The sequence below is a fragment of the Lycium barbarum genome, chromosome 10 (genome assembly GCF_019175385.1).
Source record: "Lycium barbarum isolate Lr01 chromosome 10, ASM1917538v2, whole genome shotgun sequence".
NCBI classification, from domain to species: domain Eukaryota; kingdom Viridiplantae; phylum Streptophyta; class Magnoliopsida; order Solanales; family Solanaceae; genus Lycium; species Lycium barbarum.
The window spans coordinates 117957223-117976345 of record NC_083346.1 but is presented as its reverse complement, the minus strand read 5'-3'; the positions used below and the strand labels follow the sequence as shown (position 1 = coordinate 117976345).

The window sequence follows — 19123 nt, the reverse complement described above, 5'->3', positions numbered from 1 at the left end:
CAGGGGTTTGTTATGGTCGTGGCGCATTATAGCTATTGAGTTTGACTTGGTGCATGACATGGCCATCTGAATCTAAAAGTGTGTAATGCCATGCTGGTTAATTAGTGCGTAAATGATGAAACATTGTATCGTGCCTACTAGTTGCATTCATTTGGTTAGAATCTAATATTGGAATGTAGACGGCTAGCTTAGACATATTTTGGTCCCTAAAATTAATCCACCCACTTATAGTTCAAACACTTAGTGGTCGTTTGGTTTAAGGTATAACATGGGTTATACCGGTACTAATTTTTATACCACGTTTGGTATAAGGTATAGATTTATCCCGGGATTATTTTATACCTTGTACCAAACGTGGTATAAAAATTAGTGCTGGAATAACTCAACTTATACCTTCATAACCCACTTATACTGGTACTATTTTATACCATCTTTCATATGGTATAAAATAATACCAACAGATGGTATAAATTAGTCCCGGAATTGTAATCCCGGGACTATTTTGACCTCAAACCAAACGACCACTTATAGCCACAATTAATACCTATATTGTCAAAAATTCTATAAATGCATATCAACTAGTTTGAATTGGACCAAAGTTGAATGGGTTGTACATTCAGCTAGAAAAGTGGAACATAGCTGTTAGGAGCTATAATAATAGCTGTTAGGAGCTATAATAATAACTAAAATTAGGAATCCAGGCCCAGAAGTATTTTTGCTTACATTTCAGTCCCTTAAGAATATACAATTCGGTCCCTAATTTACCGGTTGTTTTTCAATAATGTCCCTGTCCAGTTTATTAGGGCGCGATAAGATCCTTACGCGCTATTACATTCTGTGAAATCAAACTTTTCGATGATCAATTGAACAAATTTGTCTAAATGTTGCCCTAATTTTAGCTCGATTGAGTTCTATCACTTCGACTTACATCAATTAGACAAAACTTGAAGGGGTTGTACATTCAGCTGGAAAGGTGGTACGTAGCTATTAGCAAACTGAAATCAGGAACCCAAGCCCTAGAAGTCTTCTTTCCTTACATTTCAGTCCCTTATGAATAATATTATTACACTAGGTCCCTTAATTTGCAGGTTGTTTTAGATTTATGTCCCTGTCCAGTTTATTTATTCTATACTTGGTAATAAAACTTTTCGATGATCAATTGAACAAATTTGTCTAAATGTTGCCCTAATTTTTGGCTCGATTAATTTCTTTTCTAAATTGTTATACTCCAATTGCATCAATTTGAGGATTGATTTTCAACAAACTTTTTGATGATCGATTGAAGAATTTTGCTGGATTGATTTCTCTTATTGAGTTGCATCAATTTAGGGATCGAATTTGAGCTCGAGAAAACTTAATGGACCTATTGTGTAAAGTTTATGGAGGTACCTCTGATGAAGAAGACAACAATGGTGGAATGGAACTTGGAAAACCTGTATTGCAACCGGCGAAACGATCCAAATTCGAGAATTTTCAGCAAGTTAAGAATCCTTTACCTCTCAGTGCGAATGTTAAAGTGCAAGGTTCACTTCCAGGAAGATACATTTCTAAGCGAGAAAGAGCTACTATGGCCGCAGCTGCAAATGTTACAGAACCGTCTTTGCCTAACACTTCACCAGGTTTTGAATCCCTTCCGTCGCTCCTATCTCTTTTTTACTTTAACTGGGAACTTGTTATGAACTTTATGTTTGGTTGGTTCGGAAATCGAGGTGTGACACGGTTATTAAAAAAGGATTGGTTTTTCCTATTGTAAGTTTCTAACTTCTGTTTTTTTAACCTTTTTGTTTGTTTGTACTAATTCCACGGGATATACGTGCCACATCCCACTAGCAACAAGTAGTAGGTAACTCTCTCAATCAAGAGTAGGATAAATGAGAAGAAATCACGGAGTGTTTTTGTCTCTGCTGGATTTGAATCTGAGACCTGATGGTTCAACTCACTTCATTGACCACTAGATGACACCCTTAGGTGCAAGTTGAAGAATTTGTTCGGAAGGGGATGGTTTAGTAGTTGAGATGTGGGACTAACAACTTGGAGATCCAGGTTTCCAATCAAAGCTGCAATAAATAGGCTTTTGGATTTTATGTGAGCTGGAGTTGAAAAAAGAAGGAAGAATGTGTTTGACATTGAAGTTGAAAAAAGGTTTGCGGGGAGTTAGTGTTTGGACATGAAATTCACTTGGAAAAAAGTTTGCTAAAGATGAAGATTTAGAAGTGAAAAACAATGATTGACTTGAAATGCACTTCAAACCAATACTTCAGTATTTCACTTGATGTTCATCAACAACATCATACCCAATATAGTTCCGTCCCACAAGCGGGTTCTGGGGAGGGTGAAGTGTACGCCGACCTTACCCCTACCTTTGCGGGGTAGATTTACTTGAAGTCCAATATTTGCAAACTAGTTTTTCTTGCTTTTCTTCTCGAAGAATTTGATGAATTTGAAGCGAAGGCGATGGTTGAGTGCTTGAGACACGGGAGTAGGAGTACAACCTAGCGATTCAGTTTAGAAATACAGGGTAACACTAAGTGTGGGCTCATGTGCTCTAACCTTGGTTAACAGGGTTACGAAAGCTATGCTTGTGGGCTGTATGTAACAGATGAGGTGCTCGCAAATTGACATAATACCATGTAAAAAAAAAAAGAAATTTGATGAACTTAAAATGTGTAATTGTTGCCAAAAAAGCCCATTAAGTTTTGTGTGTAAGGACAAGTTGTTAATTACTGATGAGAAGAAGCATATCAAGAACCCTTTTCTTAATACAAGCAACTAGGGAACTGAGGACCTGGTGGAGGAGAGCAGCATAATATAAGGGAATAAAAAGAGAGGACTATATTTGATGGTTTTTGGCAGGTTGATGCTTTATTGAATGAAGGGCTCTTCCAAAAACTCTATTCTGTTATAACTTATTGACTTATTGTTGCTTATTAGAGCTGAAAACCTAATTAACCAGCCACCTTTATATTGCTGATTGCTTTATGCTTAACTGTTATGTTACCAGCTAAAATTGTGGGAAACCCGTGACCCAAAATTTCTTGCGTATAAGCTTACAACAAATACAATACGGTCAGTCCTCCAATCGAGATGACTACTCCATTCACTTAGCTGCTACCCTGCCTTAGTGAAGCTGTTTGTTAAGAATAAGAGTAAGTACCATTGTTCGGAGGCTACTGTCGATGGAAACCAAGAAGGCATTCATAGCCAGATAAGTTATAATAAGTGGTGGATTTTCCGAAACCTATTTTGTAAGAAGTGGCTTAGCAGTTGAATCAAAGCACCATTTGAAAAAATGAATTTGGCTTGTGAATTTGGTTATCTTTTAGTGAACTCCGGCGCACAATCCCTTACCTACTCAAATACGGGTCGGATTGAAAAAAGCTAGTGAAATTATGGGGTTATCTTCTGGTCACTCATCACATATGTTCAGTATAATTTTGGCTTTTATTCTCTTGCAATTCAATTCACATAACATCACCTAAACAGTTGCTTTAATGTCAAGAGTGCTCAGCATATAAAATTACTGGACCAACTATTGACGTTTATCAAACATTCACCTTAGTAAAGGAAGTTCGTTAAGCAAGTCATCAATTTGTCATTGCAATTGATGTCTTTGCGAGGAAGATCTTTGGTTTTGAGAAGATGTGAACAAAATTGCCGATCAAAGTGTCAAATGAGGCACATCAAGTGTTAATAACATACAAGCAAATAGGAACCTCTTGGCAACTTTTCTTGTTGTGCAAATTCATAATATTTTCGTGCAATAGTTATCACATTTACTCTCAATTGTCGGCACTTAACTTGAGTTTTATTTGCAACTAATGGATTGAGGTTTTTTGTTCTCAGTTTTAGGGAGCATTTTGGATTCAGTTTTGCCACATAATATTTTGTCAGCTTTGAGAGATCAAACTAAATTTTATAGGAACATGATCCACACGCCAGAAACACTCTCTGTAGTTCTTGAAGGACACAAAAGATCAGTTAATGCTGTACAATGGTCTACAACTCATCGTAAGTGGTTAAACCCTGGCAAAGCATTGCTATTGATTTTTGTTTCGTGTTGGTCCTTTTTTCTTTTTTTTTTTTCTTTTTCATATTCATATTTATCAAATTGGCACATCTGCTCTAATGGGTGCCTCCTGATCTGATGATTACCTGCCTTCGATGTTGAAATAGATTCGGAAATCCCTTGTGGTTATCAAATCTGTACAAATTTGACCAACAGGTTACATTGGTTGCTCCAAATATTTGCTTGGGCCCTGGTGTACTTTGTATATTTACTTGTGATATCAACAAAGAGGGACACATTTGCCAAATAAAGAGATGCTTTACTGAAAGAAGGATTTGATAGACACTTGCATTCTTGTTATTAACCAAAACAATAAGGAAAAGAACTAATAACTCAACTTCTAAATGAATCAAGACTTCGTTCAAAAAAAATTAGAACTTCGTGGAAAAATCGGATGGCTAAAGTGAAAATGTTGAAGTTTTGGGCCATTGTCAAACAAAAAAGGGTTAGTTTTAGTCTTTTCATAAACCATGAAGAAAAACTTTTGCTTCAGGTATTCAAAAACCAAGAACCCAAGCACAGTACGTTTCACTCCTCTACAGTGATGTGAGTCAATTGCTCGCTAGAATACTTAAAATCATGAAAACATTTAGTTGTGAACTTCTTTGATGTTTACTGTTTATTTTCCCATGTGTTATACTTTGGGTACTTGTATTCATGATGTCATATACAACATTCACCTTGCAGCTCACCTTCTAGCATCTGCCGGAATGGATCAAACTGTCTGTATATGGAATGTGTGGAGCAGAGATCAGAAGAAAGCACGTGTACTTAACTGTCACCATGCGGCTGTCAAAGATGTTAAGTGGTCGCAATATGGTTTATCTGTGCTCTCTTGTGGATATGACTGCACATCAAGATTGATTGATGTTGAAAGAGGAACAGAAACTCAGGTTTTCAATGAGGATCAAGTTGTCGCAGTGGTAAAATTTCATCCAGATAATTATAATCTCTTCCTCTCTGGAGGTTCGAAAGGTCATCTTAAAATCTGGGATATAAGAGCTGGGAAGGTGGTCCATCAATATGTGCGAAATCTTGGTCCTATCCTTGATGCTGAATTTACGGTTGATGCAAAGCGAATAATTTCATCAAGTGATGTATCCAAAAGCAATATTAGTGAAAATTCAATCATCGTTTGGGATCTCTTACGGGAAATCCCTCTATCTAACCAGGTATTCTTCATTAATGCCTTTGGTTTCTTTCCTTGTGCTTCTAATTTTGTCATGTCATGAACTATATAGTCATTGGGTGAAAATATAAAGATGATATTTCCCTTCATATATAGCCCTTAATGCCTGTTAGAGATGTTGATATTGTTCATACAATCAAAAACGGTTGTAAGTTTGTGCAAATGCGTGCCTATTAGGAAAAAAAAGGGTAAAAATCATCACCTTCCTATGATCTGTCATGTATTGAGTCAGTGCAGAAATCGTACATGACCTTTCCAATTTTCAAAGTGTAGTAACTCACTGTTATCCAGTTGACCATCGTAGTCCTTTTCCCCATGCTCCTTTTTTTTTTTTTTTTTTTTTTTTAACTTTCAATTTCCACGGACTCCCTTTGGAGTTTCTATTATTTTCATCTTTCAGTCAAAGGTCTCGTTCTTCTTTATTGCTCCATCCTTCCCCCCCCCCCCCCCCCCCCCCCCCCCCGCGCCTTTTTTTTTTTCCCTCTTCCGTGTTCTTCATTTGTATATTTGTCTAAGTTTAGTTTAGTAGAAATTGTGCGCAACCATGACCGTTAAGAAAGTGAGGAATAGAGAGGAGGATTAATTACCAAATAGAGTGGTGGTGGATGTAAAATCTATATGCAAATATCCATAAGTATGTCTTTTGTCATGCCACACACGTCAATCCTATGCATTCACAAACTCAGGGGTCTGTCATAGCACATATGCTACATTATGCTAATCAGTTTTCTGTAAAAGGCGGCTAATGTTGTGAACGTTTTTCAGGTTTACGGTGAAGCATATACATGTCCTTCAATAAGATGCCACCCTTCTGATCCCAAATTTATAGCACAGTCAAATGGAAACTACATAGCAATTTTCTCTACCAAACCTCCCTTTGGACTTGACAAGTACAGGAGATATGAAGGCCATAGTGTCTCTGGATTTCCTATAAAATGCAATTTCAGCTTGGATGGTGAGAAAGTAATATCTGGTTCCTCTGATGGATACATTTATGTTTACAACTCGACATCCTGTAAACTCATCAGAAAGATTAAGGTATATGACGAGGCTTGCGTCGATGTCGTCTTCCATCCTGTCATGTCTAATGTTGCTGCTTCATGTAGTTGGAATGGACAAGTTTCAGTTGCAGTGACATAAAATGACTTTATAGAGATTGTATCATTTTTTTTTATGTACAGTCTGCTTTTGAAGGGAAACGTTGAACCAACGGTAAAGTTGTCTCCACGAGACTTATAGGTCACGGGTTCGAGCTATGGAGTCAACCACTATGCTTGTGTCAGGATAGGTGCTCCATTTCACCCACTTGGGAGTGCGACCCTTTCCCAGACTATGTGTGAACATGGAATGTTTCGTGTATCAGGCTGCCCTATTTTTAGTCTGTTTTTGCACATCCATGACCAATTGAAATCACTTCTTGTTTCAGATTTTGATCTCAATAAAAGCTAAAATTTTCTTGTAAGTAAACGTGTTAATTTTTTTAAAAAAAGTTAAAATGTCGTGTATAAAAAGGCTTTCAAATCTTATTAATTTGTCAATTTCTGAGTGGAACACACACATTTTTCCATGACATTTGTGGGACTTGCAAGACACACTTTTAGCTCGAAGAGGTCTTTATTCGATCATTTGCATAATTAAAATGTCTACTTGTTGGTAAAAAGTCTATATATTTACTGACGGAGGTATAAAATCCCTCCTTAAAATGATCAATTTGTCGTCCCTATTTGCTGGTATTAAGTATGAAATGAGCAGGAGTGATGACGACACTCAAAACTTTCATGTAAATAACAAAAAAGCAGAATAGACACACCACAAACATTAAAGAAGTAAAATATATAAAAACACCCTCAAAATCTCATTTTAGTGAAGCAATAACAAAAAAGTAGAATAGACACACCATAAACATTAAAGAAGTAAAATCTATAAAAACACCCTCAAAATCTCATTTTAGTGAAGCAAAGTGAAAATTCAGGTCGTCAAGTTGTTCTTCATGAACACTACTATTTGCAAAACTTCAACTATTTTGCACTTTAAAATTATTTAACTTAAACTTCTTCATTTATCAAGTTAAAACATTATAAAAGCTTGAATTACATGAAGATGTGCTAGAAATTCCTCAGAACTGGAGAAATGGATTTTTGATCCTTTATAAACTTTATTTAGTTTTATGACTTTTTTACGAAAGATCTTCATTTTTTATACATAAGATATTTGAAAAACACACATAAGAGATCTGAAACAGATATTTTCTTCTATTCAAATTGTAGGAGGCTAAGAGATTCTATTTCCTCAAAAACTAAACTTTAGGAATTTGAACTACAAGAACTGATTCAGGATACTTAGCTAGCGTTTGACCATAGCTTTTTGTGAACCTTGAAAAAAAGAGTTTTGAAAAATAATTTTTGAAACCTAAAGTTGTGTTTAGACATGCATTTTACTTGGAAAAAATTTGAGGTCATTTGCACTTTTTCCCTCGCTTGTGCTGATATTTAATTTTTTAGAGGACATAAGTTACGCATCATAATATTTACAAGTTATACTCGTGCCCTAAAGTATATATGCCCCGCAAAAGCAAAAATTAAAGACCAGCCCATTTAAAGGGATAAAACTAAGGACTAAAACTAAGGACCAGTCCATCCGAAGGGAAAACCGTGCAATTACTTCAATAATTTGAAGTTTTGTGAACGAATGAAAAATTTCACTAAAAAACTGGTTTGGAACTTGAAAATAAAATTTTAAAGTGATCAAATTCCATGGACAAACAAGAGTTCTCAAATCTTTTTTTTTTTTTTGAGAAAATCTTCCAAAATCTATGGCCAAACAGTAGGGCTGGGCATAAAACACCGAAAACCGAATTATGGAACCGAGGGTTTCGGTATTCGGTATTTCAGTTTTCGGTAACAAAATTAAAAAAGTTCGGTATTCGGTATTCGGTAATTATAAGTTCGGTAATTCGGAATTTCCCAACTATCGAAATATTTATTAAATAGAGGGCCATTAAATTAATAGTCCAGCCCATCTGCGATCTGCCCATCAGCCCATGTCCTTAGCTTATACATTTCTTTTATAGTGAAAGTTTTCATGCTCTCCTTATATTATTAACCGTTAGCGTAGATCATGTTAATTGCATTTTGAGCACTGATTGTTGAGAAAAACGAAAACCTATTATTCTGATCTTTTACATCTTATAATTGTTGCAGATGATTATCAAAAACTGTAGTTCCAACAGGCCAAGGCAACTGAAAGTGAAAAACTATGAGTGAAATATAGAGAGCAGAGTAGACGCTATAGCAGCATTATGGTCTCATTGTCAATAGAGAGTGGCTGGCTTTATATTTTAGATTGAAGGATCTTAACTTAAACGAAAAGATCAATAAATTACTCCAGAGACTTCATAAAGCATGCACAGTACAAAGACTAATATTAGGCAAATGACAGAGAGCCTACCAACCCAATTACTATAAATTCTGCCATTCTTAGGTAGACATCATTGGTAGGGAAAATTATCTGTCAAATGGATCATCACATTGAAGATCACCAACTGCGCACTTGCAGATATCACAAATCTGGGTATCCAAATTTACAGCTAAAAAAATTAAGAAATCCCAAATCTGTGCTTGTTATCTAACCATTGATGTAATACAGTGAACTCGACTTAATATGGTAGTACCGAATACCGCACCGAATCGAAGTTTGATTTACCAATTACCGAATTACCGAACCGAAGTTTCAAACTTCGGTATTTGATATCTACTTTCAATTATCGACTACCGAATTACCGAACCCAAACTTTAAAAATAACGAACCGAATACGAACGCCCACCCCTACCAAACAGGAAGCGGATAGTGCCATTCTTTTAAACTCGTGGCTATAATGTAAATACATTACAAAATTTGATTATGTTTTAAACAGCAACCCTAAAAAATGGCTACTAATGCACTTCACCCAAATTCAACCCACTCCCTCTCTGTCTCGGGCCAAGTCCACACCATTTTCCTCTCCGCCGGCGAATTCAACTGTACTCTCTCTCTCTCTCTATATATATATATATATATATTGGTATACATTTCCATGGAATATTGTATAAACTGTGCAATGATTTTTAAGTTGAAATGAATTCAGGTATAAACTTTGAATGCAGGGAATAAAAAGATTGAATTGATGGGTATAATTGAAATATGCAACACTTCATCTATGTGCATTGGTAGAACAAAACCTAGTTGTTTAATTGAAGTAAATCAGAGAAGGAGAATTACGTGTATGGCCTCTTCAGTGTCAGTGCAAGATGAGAGCCAGCAGAAACAATGTGTTACTGGTGGTAATTTTATACGACAACATCTTCGTAAATTGTCACCTTATCAGCCCATTTTACCCTTTGAGGTGAATATTTAGGATTCTTATTTCTTATTTATTGTTGTATATGGTTTATTACATTTATATCACTGGGTATGTTGTTGTTGTATGGGTTATTACATTTATTCACTCTATTTATAGGTGGAGGTAAGGGGTAAGGTCTGCATACATCTTACCCTACGGAGACCCCACTTGTGGGATTACACTGGGTATGTTGTTGTTGTTGTTTTTATTTATAGGTGAAGGAGTCTAAGTTATATACATTTAGAAAAATGCTTTCGTGGAAAGTAAGTTAGTTTCTTACTTATTTTCTAGTGTTTGGTGAGTAAGCGAAAAAATTATTATCCAAGAGCATTTATATGTAATCTAGCAAAACACAATGGAGGTGGGGTATGGGGATGACCGGGGGGGGGGGTGGGGTATGGGGTCGGGAGAGGGGTACGGGGATGAGGGGGGTGGGATGGGGTAGGGAGTGGGGTACGGGGATGACGGGGGTGGGATGGTCAATTGATGGGTGTGATTGAAATATGCTACGCTTCATCTATTTGCATTAATAGAGCAAAACCCAGTTGTTTAATTGAAGCAAATGAGAGGAGGAGAATTACTTATATGGCCTCTTCAGTTCCAGTGCAAGCTGAGAGTGTTACTGGGGATGCTTTTATCCGGCAACATCTTCGTAAATTGTCCCCTTGTCAGCCCATTTTAACATTTGAGGTGAATATGTATGACCCATTTCTTATTTTATGTTAGATGGCTGATTACATTTATTTGCTCTATTTGTAGGTGAAGAAGACAGTATAATGATATTTTTACACTATCAGTGTAATGATATTTTTACACTGTCACTGTAACTTAACCTGTTATAGCATGTTACTTATCATTTATTCTAGGTTATCAATAAGTGCAATTACCTTTTAAGTGATTTGACTTATCAGCTCATTTTGCCTTTTGAGGTGAATAGTTTGGCTCCTATTTCTTCTTGTATGGTTGATTACATTTCTGTACTCTATTTGTAGGTGAAGGAGTTTATGTTAATGATTTAAGTTATTTACACTGACAGCATAATGATTCTTTTACACTATCTTAACATGTTATAGCAGGTTACTTATAGTAATTTGTTCTAGGTTATCAATAACTACAACAACATACCCAGTGTGATCCCACAAGTGGGGTCTGAGGAGGGTGGGGGTGTTGTACGCAGACTTTACCCCTACCTTGTGCAAGGTAGAGAAGTTGTTTGCGATAGACCCTCGGCTCAAGAAAAGCATTTTCAAAACAGGTTTGAGAAAAATACAAGAGAAAGAAAATAGCTATGATGAAAATACTAAAGAAAAGAAATTGACAACAAAAATAGTAAAGATAACCAAAGTAAAGAAACAACAATTGTAATAAAATTGAAGAATAAAATACTAATGGAATAATAAAAATGATACTGATTAGGAGAAGAGGGAGCGGATAAGGTGCTCTAAACTTGAAAGACGCTCTCCCACAGAGGAGAGAAATAGCTCGGCTAACCTATTCTAGGTTATCAATCAATGCAATTAATGGAGTTACCTGCAATTACCTTTTAGCTGACCTCATTGTGTAAACAGGAAAGCGTTGAAACTTGTGAAATTTAAAAGGATAATAACTAAAAAAATGTGAAACATTGAATTGTTGCACCTTCTTGATGCCTTTTATTGAAATCACTTACTTCATAAGAAAAATGTGAAACATTAGGTGCGGTGTGGTGGCCGAAGCAGCTTCTATCCGGCGTCTGAGCTTTGTCGTTGACTAGTTTGTCAATGGTTTCACGAACCATTCTATGTATCTTTATATTGCATTTAGCTTTAGGGAAATTAGATGTTCTCTACTATTTATTGGGCACTTGTTGGTTTATCAGCTTTGCAGGTTTTGTGATATCAAGTCATGCTGCCAACTGTTTGTTATTGAAATGTTTGATATTTGCAGTAAGAGAGTTTACTAATGAAAAAATTTATTTTCTTGGCACAATAATTTCCCGTATATCATCCGTTGGATCTTCAACCATTTTCTGAGAACGTAAGCTAAATTTTATACAACAAAGCACTGAGTGGGCGCTCAAAATTATATATTGGTAAAGACCCTTGAATCATTAGACACACAGGAATTAGTTGTATCATGTTTCTATTTTGTATGTGAACTATTCTAGTTTACTTTTCTCCCATTCTTCGCTAGATCGGCGAAATGGCTACTAAGAAGTTCTCTTTACAATTTTTTCTTTTTTCTCCTTTTGTTGATAGACATGACATGTAAGTTCTCTCTCTGTCTATCTTGGAAAAAGTATGTTTTTTAATTTAAGAATTGAATCATGTGTGTCTGTATGTAAAGAAAGGTATTGTGAGGAAAATCTGATATATTTGTTGTTTTCCTTCTCATTTATATGGGATATGATGAGTTAACAACCACCACATGATTGGTAATTATGTGTTAGATGTGATATTTTCTTTATTTTCTTGTTACTTCTGAAAAATTGCTTGCTATTGTACAGGTGTTGTCCACTCGTCTTGGTAGAAAACCAGAGGACATTGTGAAATTAGACGCTAATGAAAACCCATATGGCCCTCCTCCGGAGGCAAGTTAGTATCTTTTGTAATGCCCCACTATTTAATGGAAAAAATATCTTTTGGGACATTCTTCTTTGTGTGGTTATTTTCTGCCTTTTCAATTTTAAGTTGTTGAAGTTCTTGCAGGTAAACGAAGCTTTGGGGTCCATGAAATTTCCGTATATTTATCCTGATCCTGAAAGCCGTACGTTGCGTGCGGCCCTTGCTGAAGATTCTGGCCTTGAAGCTGAGTATATTCTTGCAGGGTGCGGTGCAGATGAACTCATTGATTTGATAATGCGGTAAGTATAATGATTAGACTATTCTTTATCTAAAGTCTTAACTATATGCTGACTATAAGTATTTGGCCTATAGTTCAGCTATTTAACTGTTCTCTGCTGCAGGTGCATATTGGATCCTGGTGACAAGATTGTTGACTGCCCACCCACTTTCGCAATGTATGAATTTGATGCAGCTGTAAATGGTGCACATGTCATCAAAGGTAGGTACGAGCTTCAGTTATGTTCCTTGTTATTATCATACCGAATTTTAGTTCCTTTCTCTTCTAGAGGAATCTTGGACTTGTTTTGGTGCAACAAATCATCTTTGGTAGAATATATTTTGGGAGATCTTGGAAAATTAAATGGTATACAGTAAGAAGTTACAAAGGGATATACATACATGATACATGTATATATGTATATTTATATATGGAGAGAGAGAGAGAGAGAGAGAAGATCGAAGTGTTTCATAGTTCAATAAAGACCAAACCTTTTAACTCACAATCTTGAGCAATAACTTGGTTTACATTCGATAAAATACCCTGATGTTCTTATTTTTTTTGATCGGTAAAATACCCCTCCATTATCTAATGACATCTATATATTGTTTGGTGCCGGTTCTTTGTGATTCCTGAAAAAACTACTGGAATCTAATCAAAACATAGTCCAATAAAGACCAAAACTTTTAACTCACAATCTTGAGCAATAACTTGTTTTACATTCGATAAAATACCCTGATGTTCTTATTTTTTTTGATCGGTAAAATACCCCTCCGTTATCTAATGACATCTATATATTGTTTGGTGCCGGTTCTTTTTGATTCCTGAAAAAACTACTGGAATCTAATCATTTTCACCCCAAAGGATGTCAGAATCCTAGCTTTCATCATTGTTGACATAAGCTGATTATATGTTGTCTTAAGAACTAGTTGCATTGGTATCACTACAGCTTGTTAGTTGTTGCTGTTACTTAATCAGAGAGAAATGCCAAGTTTAAGAGAGAAGTGGAGTGAGTACAATGAAAATGCAGAGACTTTACATTCTGACAAAGCAATGGTTTAAAGCATGGCAGCAAAATGAAATAAACTAATCATTTATAATTTTCTTCAATGCGATGATTGTTGTTGAGTTTTTTTTATCGCTAATCGTTAATCCGTGCCTCTGTCAAACTGGCAGCGCCTAGGAACCCAGACTTTAGCCTGGATGTAGAACGGATAGCCGAAGTGGTTGAACATGAGAAACCGAAGTGCATATTCCTGACATCGCCTAATAATCCTGATGGGAGGTATTGCTACATTCTATTCTTGGTCTATTTCTCTTTGTGGTTGTACGTTGCTCCCTTGATTGTACCACATGCGAGAGTTCCCCCCCTTCCTTCCTCATTATCTTCAAAGCTTTCAGTTGCAATCTTTTCTTTTTCTTTTTTCATTATTTTCTAACTCCACGAGATTAAGCCTGTGCACGAATCGGTTCGGTTCGGTTTTGGCCATCATCGAGTTGAAATTTCGAATTTCGACTTTCTAAAATTTTCAATCAAACTCGATCCATTCTAGGTTCAATTCGATTCGTTTTTTATTATTTCGGTTCGGTTACACAAATCGATTTGTTCGGTTTATTCGAAATTTAAACAAGTAACTATTTCATTTCAATTTTAGAGTAAACATAACAAAAAATCATGACATCCTAAATTTTCAGCCTTATAACCAAGATATTAACCAAGAAAAAATCATAAACTTGCAAGCATAATAGCATATAAATAGCAAAACAAGAGCTTGAAAACTTGTGCAAGCATACAAATCCGCCAACACCACATTCCATATACCAAATTAGTCATATTAGTCACTTGTGGCATATAAATTCGGTTTGTTCGGATCGGTTCGGTTGATAATTGAAGTCAATCGTATCCGAACCGTTAAATCGTAATATTTTACAATTGCATTTGTAAATTGAAATCGAATTGTATTATCCAAATTGAATTATCCGAATTGTTTCGAATCGGTTCAAAAATTTGGATTGAACCGATTTGTGCACAGGCCTACACGAGATGGAGAAATTGACTACTAGGAAAGTATTATGAGGATTTCAAGTTAGCCAGCAATACTATACTGCACCCTGTAAATATGGAAGTGAAAACTCTTTTTCTTGTATTTTCACATTATAAATGTTGGCTTTATAATTTCTGGATGAAGCATCATTTTCCATGGTAACTTCCACATATGCCCCTTCAGGTGAAAATGATCTTTTCATCCAAATTCTCTTTGCTCAACTTTTCTGCCAATGTCAAATTCTTTACCTTATATGGATTGATTATGCTTAAACATAAAGCATTTACTGTTACCAACTTTGTGAAAGGTAACTGTTACTAGTTTCTAGAGCTTATTGTCTTGACAAAGAGATCTTTTTTCATTATCAATAAAAAAGGGTCTCTACATCATCTATGTGTTCCAACTGAATGGGCACAACAAAGCAATAATACATTCAACAAGGAGTAGAATTGTAAACTTATATTGAAATGGCCATGTGCATTTGCAAGTACAAAATAATCAGTGGCCTTGTTTTGGTATCTTAAGTGGACCGAGAATACACTACCAGCTGGAATGACTTTTATAAATGAAGGGTCTTTGGAAGTGTCATGTAGCAATTGTCTGTAGCATTTGGACTGGGATGACCTAAATTTTTAAGATAGTATATATGTCCTGCTATTATGTTGGGTTGTCTTTTTGGTTTCTTTCTGGTTTAAGTCTAAACCTTATCTTTTGGGATGATGGACTTTAAAAGAAATTATGAAGTAAATTGAGCAAATATCAGAAATTTATTTTTGAAATAATCAAATAATATGTTTGTGCAGTTACTTTTCTATACGATTTCCAGATTTTTGCATGTAATTCTGTACCTCAGGAAATTGGACAATTGAAATTATTTTTCTATTTAGACAGTAAATTTGCTAGCTGGGTTGACTTTTCTTTTGTTTAGGGTTTGTTTGCAATAACCTCCTTTATGTTGTCATGTTATTGAGACACTCTATCTTCTTACTGAACAGTATAATTGATGATGAAACTCTTTTGAAAATACTTCGCATGCCCATATTGGTAATATTGGATGAAGCATATGTTGAGTTTTCTGGGATGGAGTCTAAGATGAAATGGGTGAAGAAGCATGAGAATCTGATTGTTCTTCGCACGTTCAGCAAAAGAGCTGGTAGGTTCATTCTTTTCCATTTGACATCTATTAGAAAATTCAATATTGTGCTTGGAAAAAACATATGCTCCTTATTGCTCTTTTGCTGGTATAGTGCAAAATCTGGCTGATATATGCTCATCTCGATCTGTCTTCTCATATTATCAAATTGCAGTTATGATGAAGACTTCTTGTGTGTTCTCATTCGTGGAATTTGTATTTATGAAGTGTTGTTCTAATTGGGTGTTTGGGATTAAAGTGAAGTTGACTAATAAAATTGGCATCCAATCGTCAGGTTTAGCTGGACTCAGAGTAGGATATGGAGCATTTCCAAAGAGTATTATTGAATTCCTTTGGCGAGCAAAGCAACCATATAATGTGTCTGTTGCTGCTGAAGTTGCTGCATGTGCTGCATTAAAGAACCCCATTTATCTGGAGGTATCTTAGGATATGAACATTTTAGCATAGTCGAATAACTTTGCCCAGTGCTCTAATCTCTTTTATAGGTAGAGAGCTTCACTGATTATTGTGTCATTTATGCCAGAATGTGAAAGTGGCACTGGTGCAAGAACGGGAGAGGCTATTTAATCTCTTGAAAGAAGTCCCATTTCTCGATCCATACCCTAGCTATTCTAATTTCATTCTCTGTAAGGTTATGTCTGGCATGGATGCTAAGAAATTGAAGGTAAAGTGCTTATACCACTAACTTCGATTCTTGTAAAGTCAATTCTTTCGCTTCTTCTGTTCCAATTCATTCTTTTGTTTAATCGGTCTCATGTCTTTTCATTCTGGTGTAAACATCATCATGTAGAAGCTTGATAGCAAGGTGAAAGAAGAATAAAAGAACATGAATAAAGTAAAGCATTTTAATGGACTACCTCATTTCTATTTGTGGTAGTGCCATGGAATTACGGAGTAAGTTGGATTGCCAAATTACTCTATGATTATGCTAAGCAAGAGATGACCAATGACGGCTGAAGTAGTTAATTAAAGTTCTACTGCAAAGCAAATTTAGATTTATGTGGTAGGCTAGAATAAGGTTTAACTATAATTGTAACATTAAATAGTAGGGACGAAGGCATGGTTGTGAAGTGATCCTACACAACCCTATGCTCACCCTTTCTTGGAACTACCTCTGTTTATGGGTATATTGTCATGAGCTGTTGAAGCAATTGGCAAGTCCATAATGCATTCCAGTTTCTCCTACATTTTAATCCTAGAAACTCGTGTTGTGCAGGAGGACCTTGCGACTATGGGAGTGATGATCCGTCACTACAATAGCAAGGAACTGAAGGGATACGTTCGTGTCTCTGTAGGCAAGCCCGAGCACACGGAGGCGTTAATGAAATGCCTCAAGCACTTCTATTGATCTTGCTGGGGTTCGGAAGTTCAAAATCAGAAGTGACTTGTGTTCTCTTATAATGAAGACAAATTGGGAGTTTTGCTGTGCTATTTATGCTAATTGCAAAGGAATCATTCTTTAGAAATCAATTGTTTGTATGCTGGACCAAACATCACCTCTTATTGTTGTTGTTAGACAAACTGAAATATGGAAATGAGGGGGTCACAGAGTTGTCTCGACTCTAAGTGTACATAATATTGAAAATTGCCATGCAATGGCATTTGTAGTTTTGTACCTTTAGCATTGGAATGGTTATGAATAAAACAACTTGAGCTGAGGGAGGGTCTATCTGAAACAACCTCTCTACCCAACAAAGGTAGGGATAATGTTTGCGCACACTCCATCCTCCTCAGATTCTACTTGTGAGACTACACTGGGTTGTTGTTGATGATGAATAAAATAACTGAGAAGACCAACATAATCTAATAACAGTACATCCCTATATAATTATTTGTTGCTTTCTTTTATAGCTGAACGTACCTTTATATAGATGATAATAAAGGGGAAAAATTAAAATAGATGAGTGGCATTTTTGGTTGTATAGTTATTGGTAAATTCTAACTAATTTCGATCATTCTAATGTATAATTAAAATATTTAATTCTTCGTAGACAGAATCATATGACATCTGTATTGGGTGGGAGGTGGCAGACTCTAGTGAAATTAATCGAGATGCGTGCGACTTAATCCCGTCACATAGTTATGATCTAAATATGACATATTCTTTGAAGAATTTGAACACATGAAATTCATTAATTTCTCGTTGGAGCTCCATTGATACAGGACATATACGAGATGATATGGTGATATGCTTATTGCAAGGAATGAATAGAGTATAATATATAGCAAAATTAGGCCAATATCAATACTTCTTGAGAAACAACAAGGGTTCTTATGTCAGGGATGCAATCGCCTTTAAATAAGGAATTGTTTTACTGGGAGTTGTTTGGACATGATTTGAAATCATAATTTGAAATCATGTTTGGATATGTAATTTAGATTTTTAAGTTGTATTTCTTTTTTATAGACATTAAAACCCCATAAGTTGTGAAAACTATCAAAACTTTCTCAATTCTTATACAATCTTACCAAATGAGCAAGTCATAATTCATAACAAAATTAATATGCTATTATAAGATCTTTCTAAAAAATACGACATCAATTGATCACATTTTAATTTAATAAAAAGGAAAATTTAACATGAATAATAATGTAACTACTCTTTAATATAATCCTCCCACATGGTAAAGACATAAATAACGGTTAGTAGAAGTTAATGAGGATTTGAAAATGGTTGGTGAGAGTAATTGTTAAAAATATCTACCAACTTATGAGTCTTTTTTTTACAAAATATAAACTTATGGGTCAAGTTTTATATTTAAAATTTTTGAAATTATGATATGAAATCCCAAATCATGCCTTTTTGGATGATTTGAGATTTCATGAGATCGCATATCCAACGCTGATTTTATCTCATGACTTGAAATCATAAAATCACATGTCCAAATGCCTACTAAGATTTCGAATTGTTATCCCCAATTCGAGTCATTTATTTACGAAAAAAGCTCAAATATACCATCGAACTATAAAAAATGGCTCCCTTATGCCACTAGTCAATAGTTTGACTCATTTATGCCATCAAACTATCTGAAATGACTCATATATGACACGTGGCTTCTAACTATATTATGGTTGTGGGTGGGTCGGGTGTATGGATCAATTTTTTTATTAATTTGGGATTTAAAATTGGGTTGATTTAATTAAACAACATAGACCTCTAATCGGAGGCCACGTATCATATTTGGTATTATAAAATCGGCGGTAATGAAAAATGGCATGAATGAGTGATTTTGATAATGACAATGGCATAAATGATCCAAATTATTCATGAGTGGCATAAATGAGTCATTTCAAATAGTTCGATGACATTAATGAGCCAAAATATTGATAAGCGGGATAAATGAGTCATTTCCGATACCTTGATGACATTAATGAGTCAAACTATTAATGAGTGAAATAAAAGAACCATTTCTGATAGTTCGATGACATATTTGAGCCTTTTCCGTTTTATTTAAACTAAACCTCGAAGAAA

General features: G+C 35.4%; 2 protein-coding genes across 4 annotated transcripts; both read left to right on the top strand.

Moving 5' to 3' along the window:
• The first annotated feature begins 1107 nt into the window (after window positions 1-1107).
• On the top strand, window positions 1108-6722 carry LOC132613585 (uncharacterized). Its single transcript, XM_060327658.1, has 4 exons — window positions 1108-1619; window positions 3844-4008; window positions 4754-5238; window positions 6021-6722. The coding sequence occupies exons 1-4, from the start codon at window positions 1358-1360 to the stop codon at window positions 6393-6395; spliced, it is 1287 nt and encodes a 428-aa protein (XP_060183641.1). The 5' UTR covers window positions 1108-1357; the 3' UTR covers window positions 6396-6722.
• Window positions 6723-9118: 2396 nt separating this feature from the next.
• Window positions 9119-17403, top strand: LOC132614218 (histidinol-phosphate aminotransferase, chloroplastic-like). Of its 3 annotated transcripts, none has more exons than XM_060328622.1 (10): window positions 9119-9274; window positions 9398-9636; window positions 12119-12202; window positions 12321-12475; window positions 12578-12675; window positions 13630-13738; window positions 15494-15651; window positions 15926-16068; window positions 16175-16315; window positions 16868-17403. In XM_060328622.1, exons 1-10 carry the CDS (start codon window positions 9181-9183, stop codon window positions 16997-16999), a joined length of 1353 nt encoding a protein of 450 aa, XP_060184605.1. In that variant the 5' UTR covers window positions 9119-9180; the 3' UTR covers window positions 17000-17403. The 3 variants fall into 3 exon arrangements, with proteins under 3 accessions (XP_060184605.1, XP_060184606.1, XP_060184607.1); XM_060328623.1 differs by having other exon boundaries at window positions 9145-9274; window positions 9379-9636; XM_060328624.1 differs by lacking the exons at window positions 9119-9274; window positions 9398-9636 and having other exon boundaries at window positions 12130-12206.
• The last annotated feature ends 1720 nt before the right edge of the window (window positions 17404-19123 follow it).

Coding starts and splice junctions, on each gene's coding strand:
- LOC132613585 (XM_060327658.1), top strand. CDS start 1,358: ATGGACCTATTGTGTAAAGTTTATGGAGGTACCTCTGATGAAGAAGAC. Junction 4,009..4,753: donor ACAATGGTCTACAACTCATC/GTAAGTGGTTAA, acceptor TTCACCTTGCAG/CTCACCTTCTAGCATCTGCC. Junction 5,239..6,020: donor AAATCCCTCTATCTAACCAG/GTATTCTTCATT, acceptor AACGTTTTTCAG/GTTTACGGTGAAGCATATAC.
- LOC132614218 (XM_060328622.1), top strand. CDS start 9,181: ATGGCTACTAATGCACTTCACCCAAATTCAACCCACTCCCTCTCTGTC. Junction 9,275..9,397: donor CTCCGCCGGCGAATTCAACT/GTACTCTCTCTC, acceptor CTTTGAATGCAG/GGAATAAAAAGATTGAATTG. Junction 16,316..16,867: donor TGGATGCTAAGAAATTGAAG/GTAAAGTGCTTA, acceptor CGTGTTGTGCAG/GAGGACCTTGCGACTATGGG.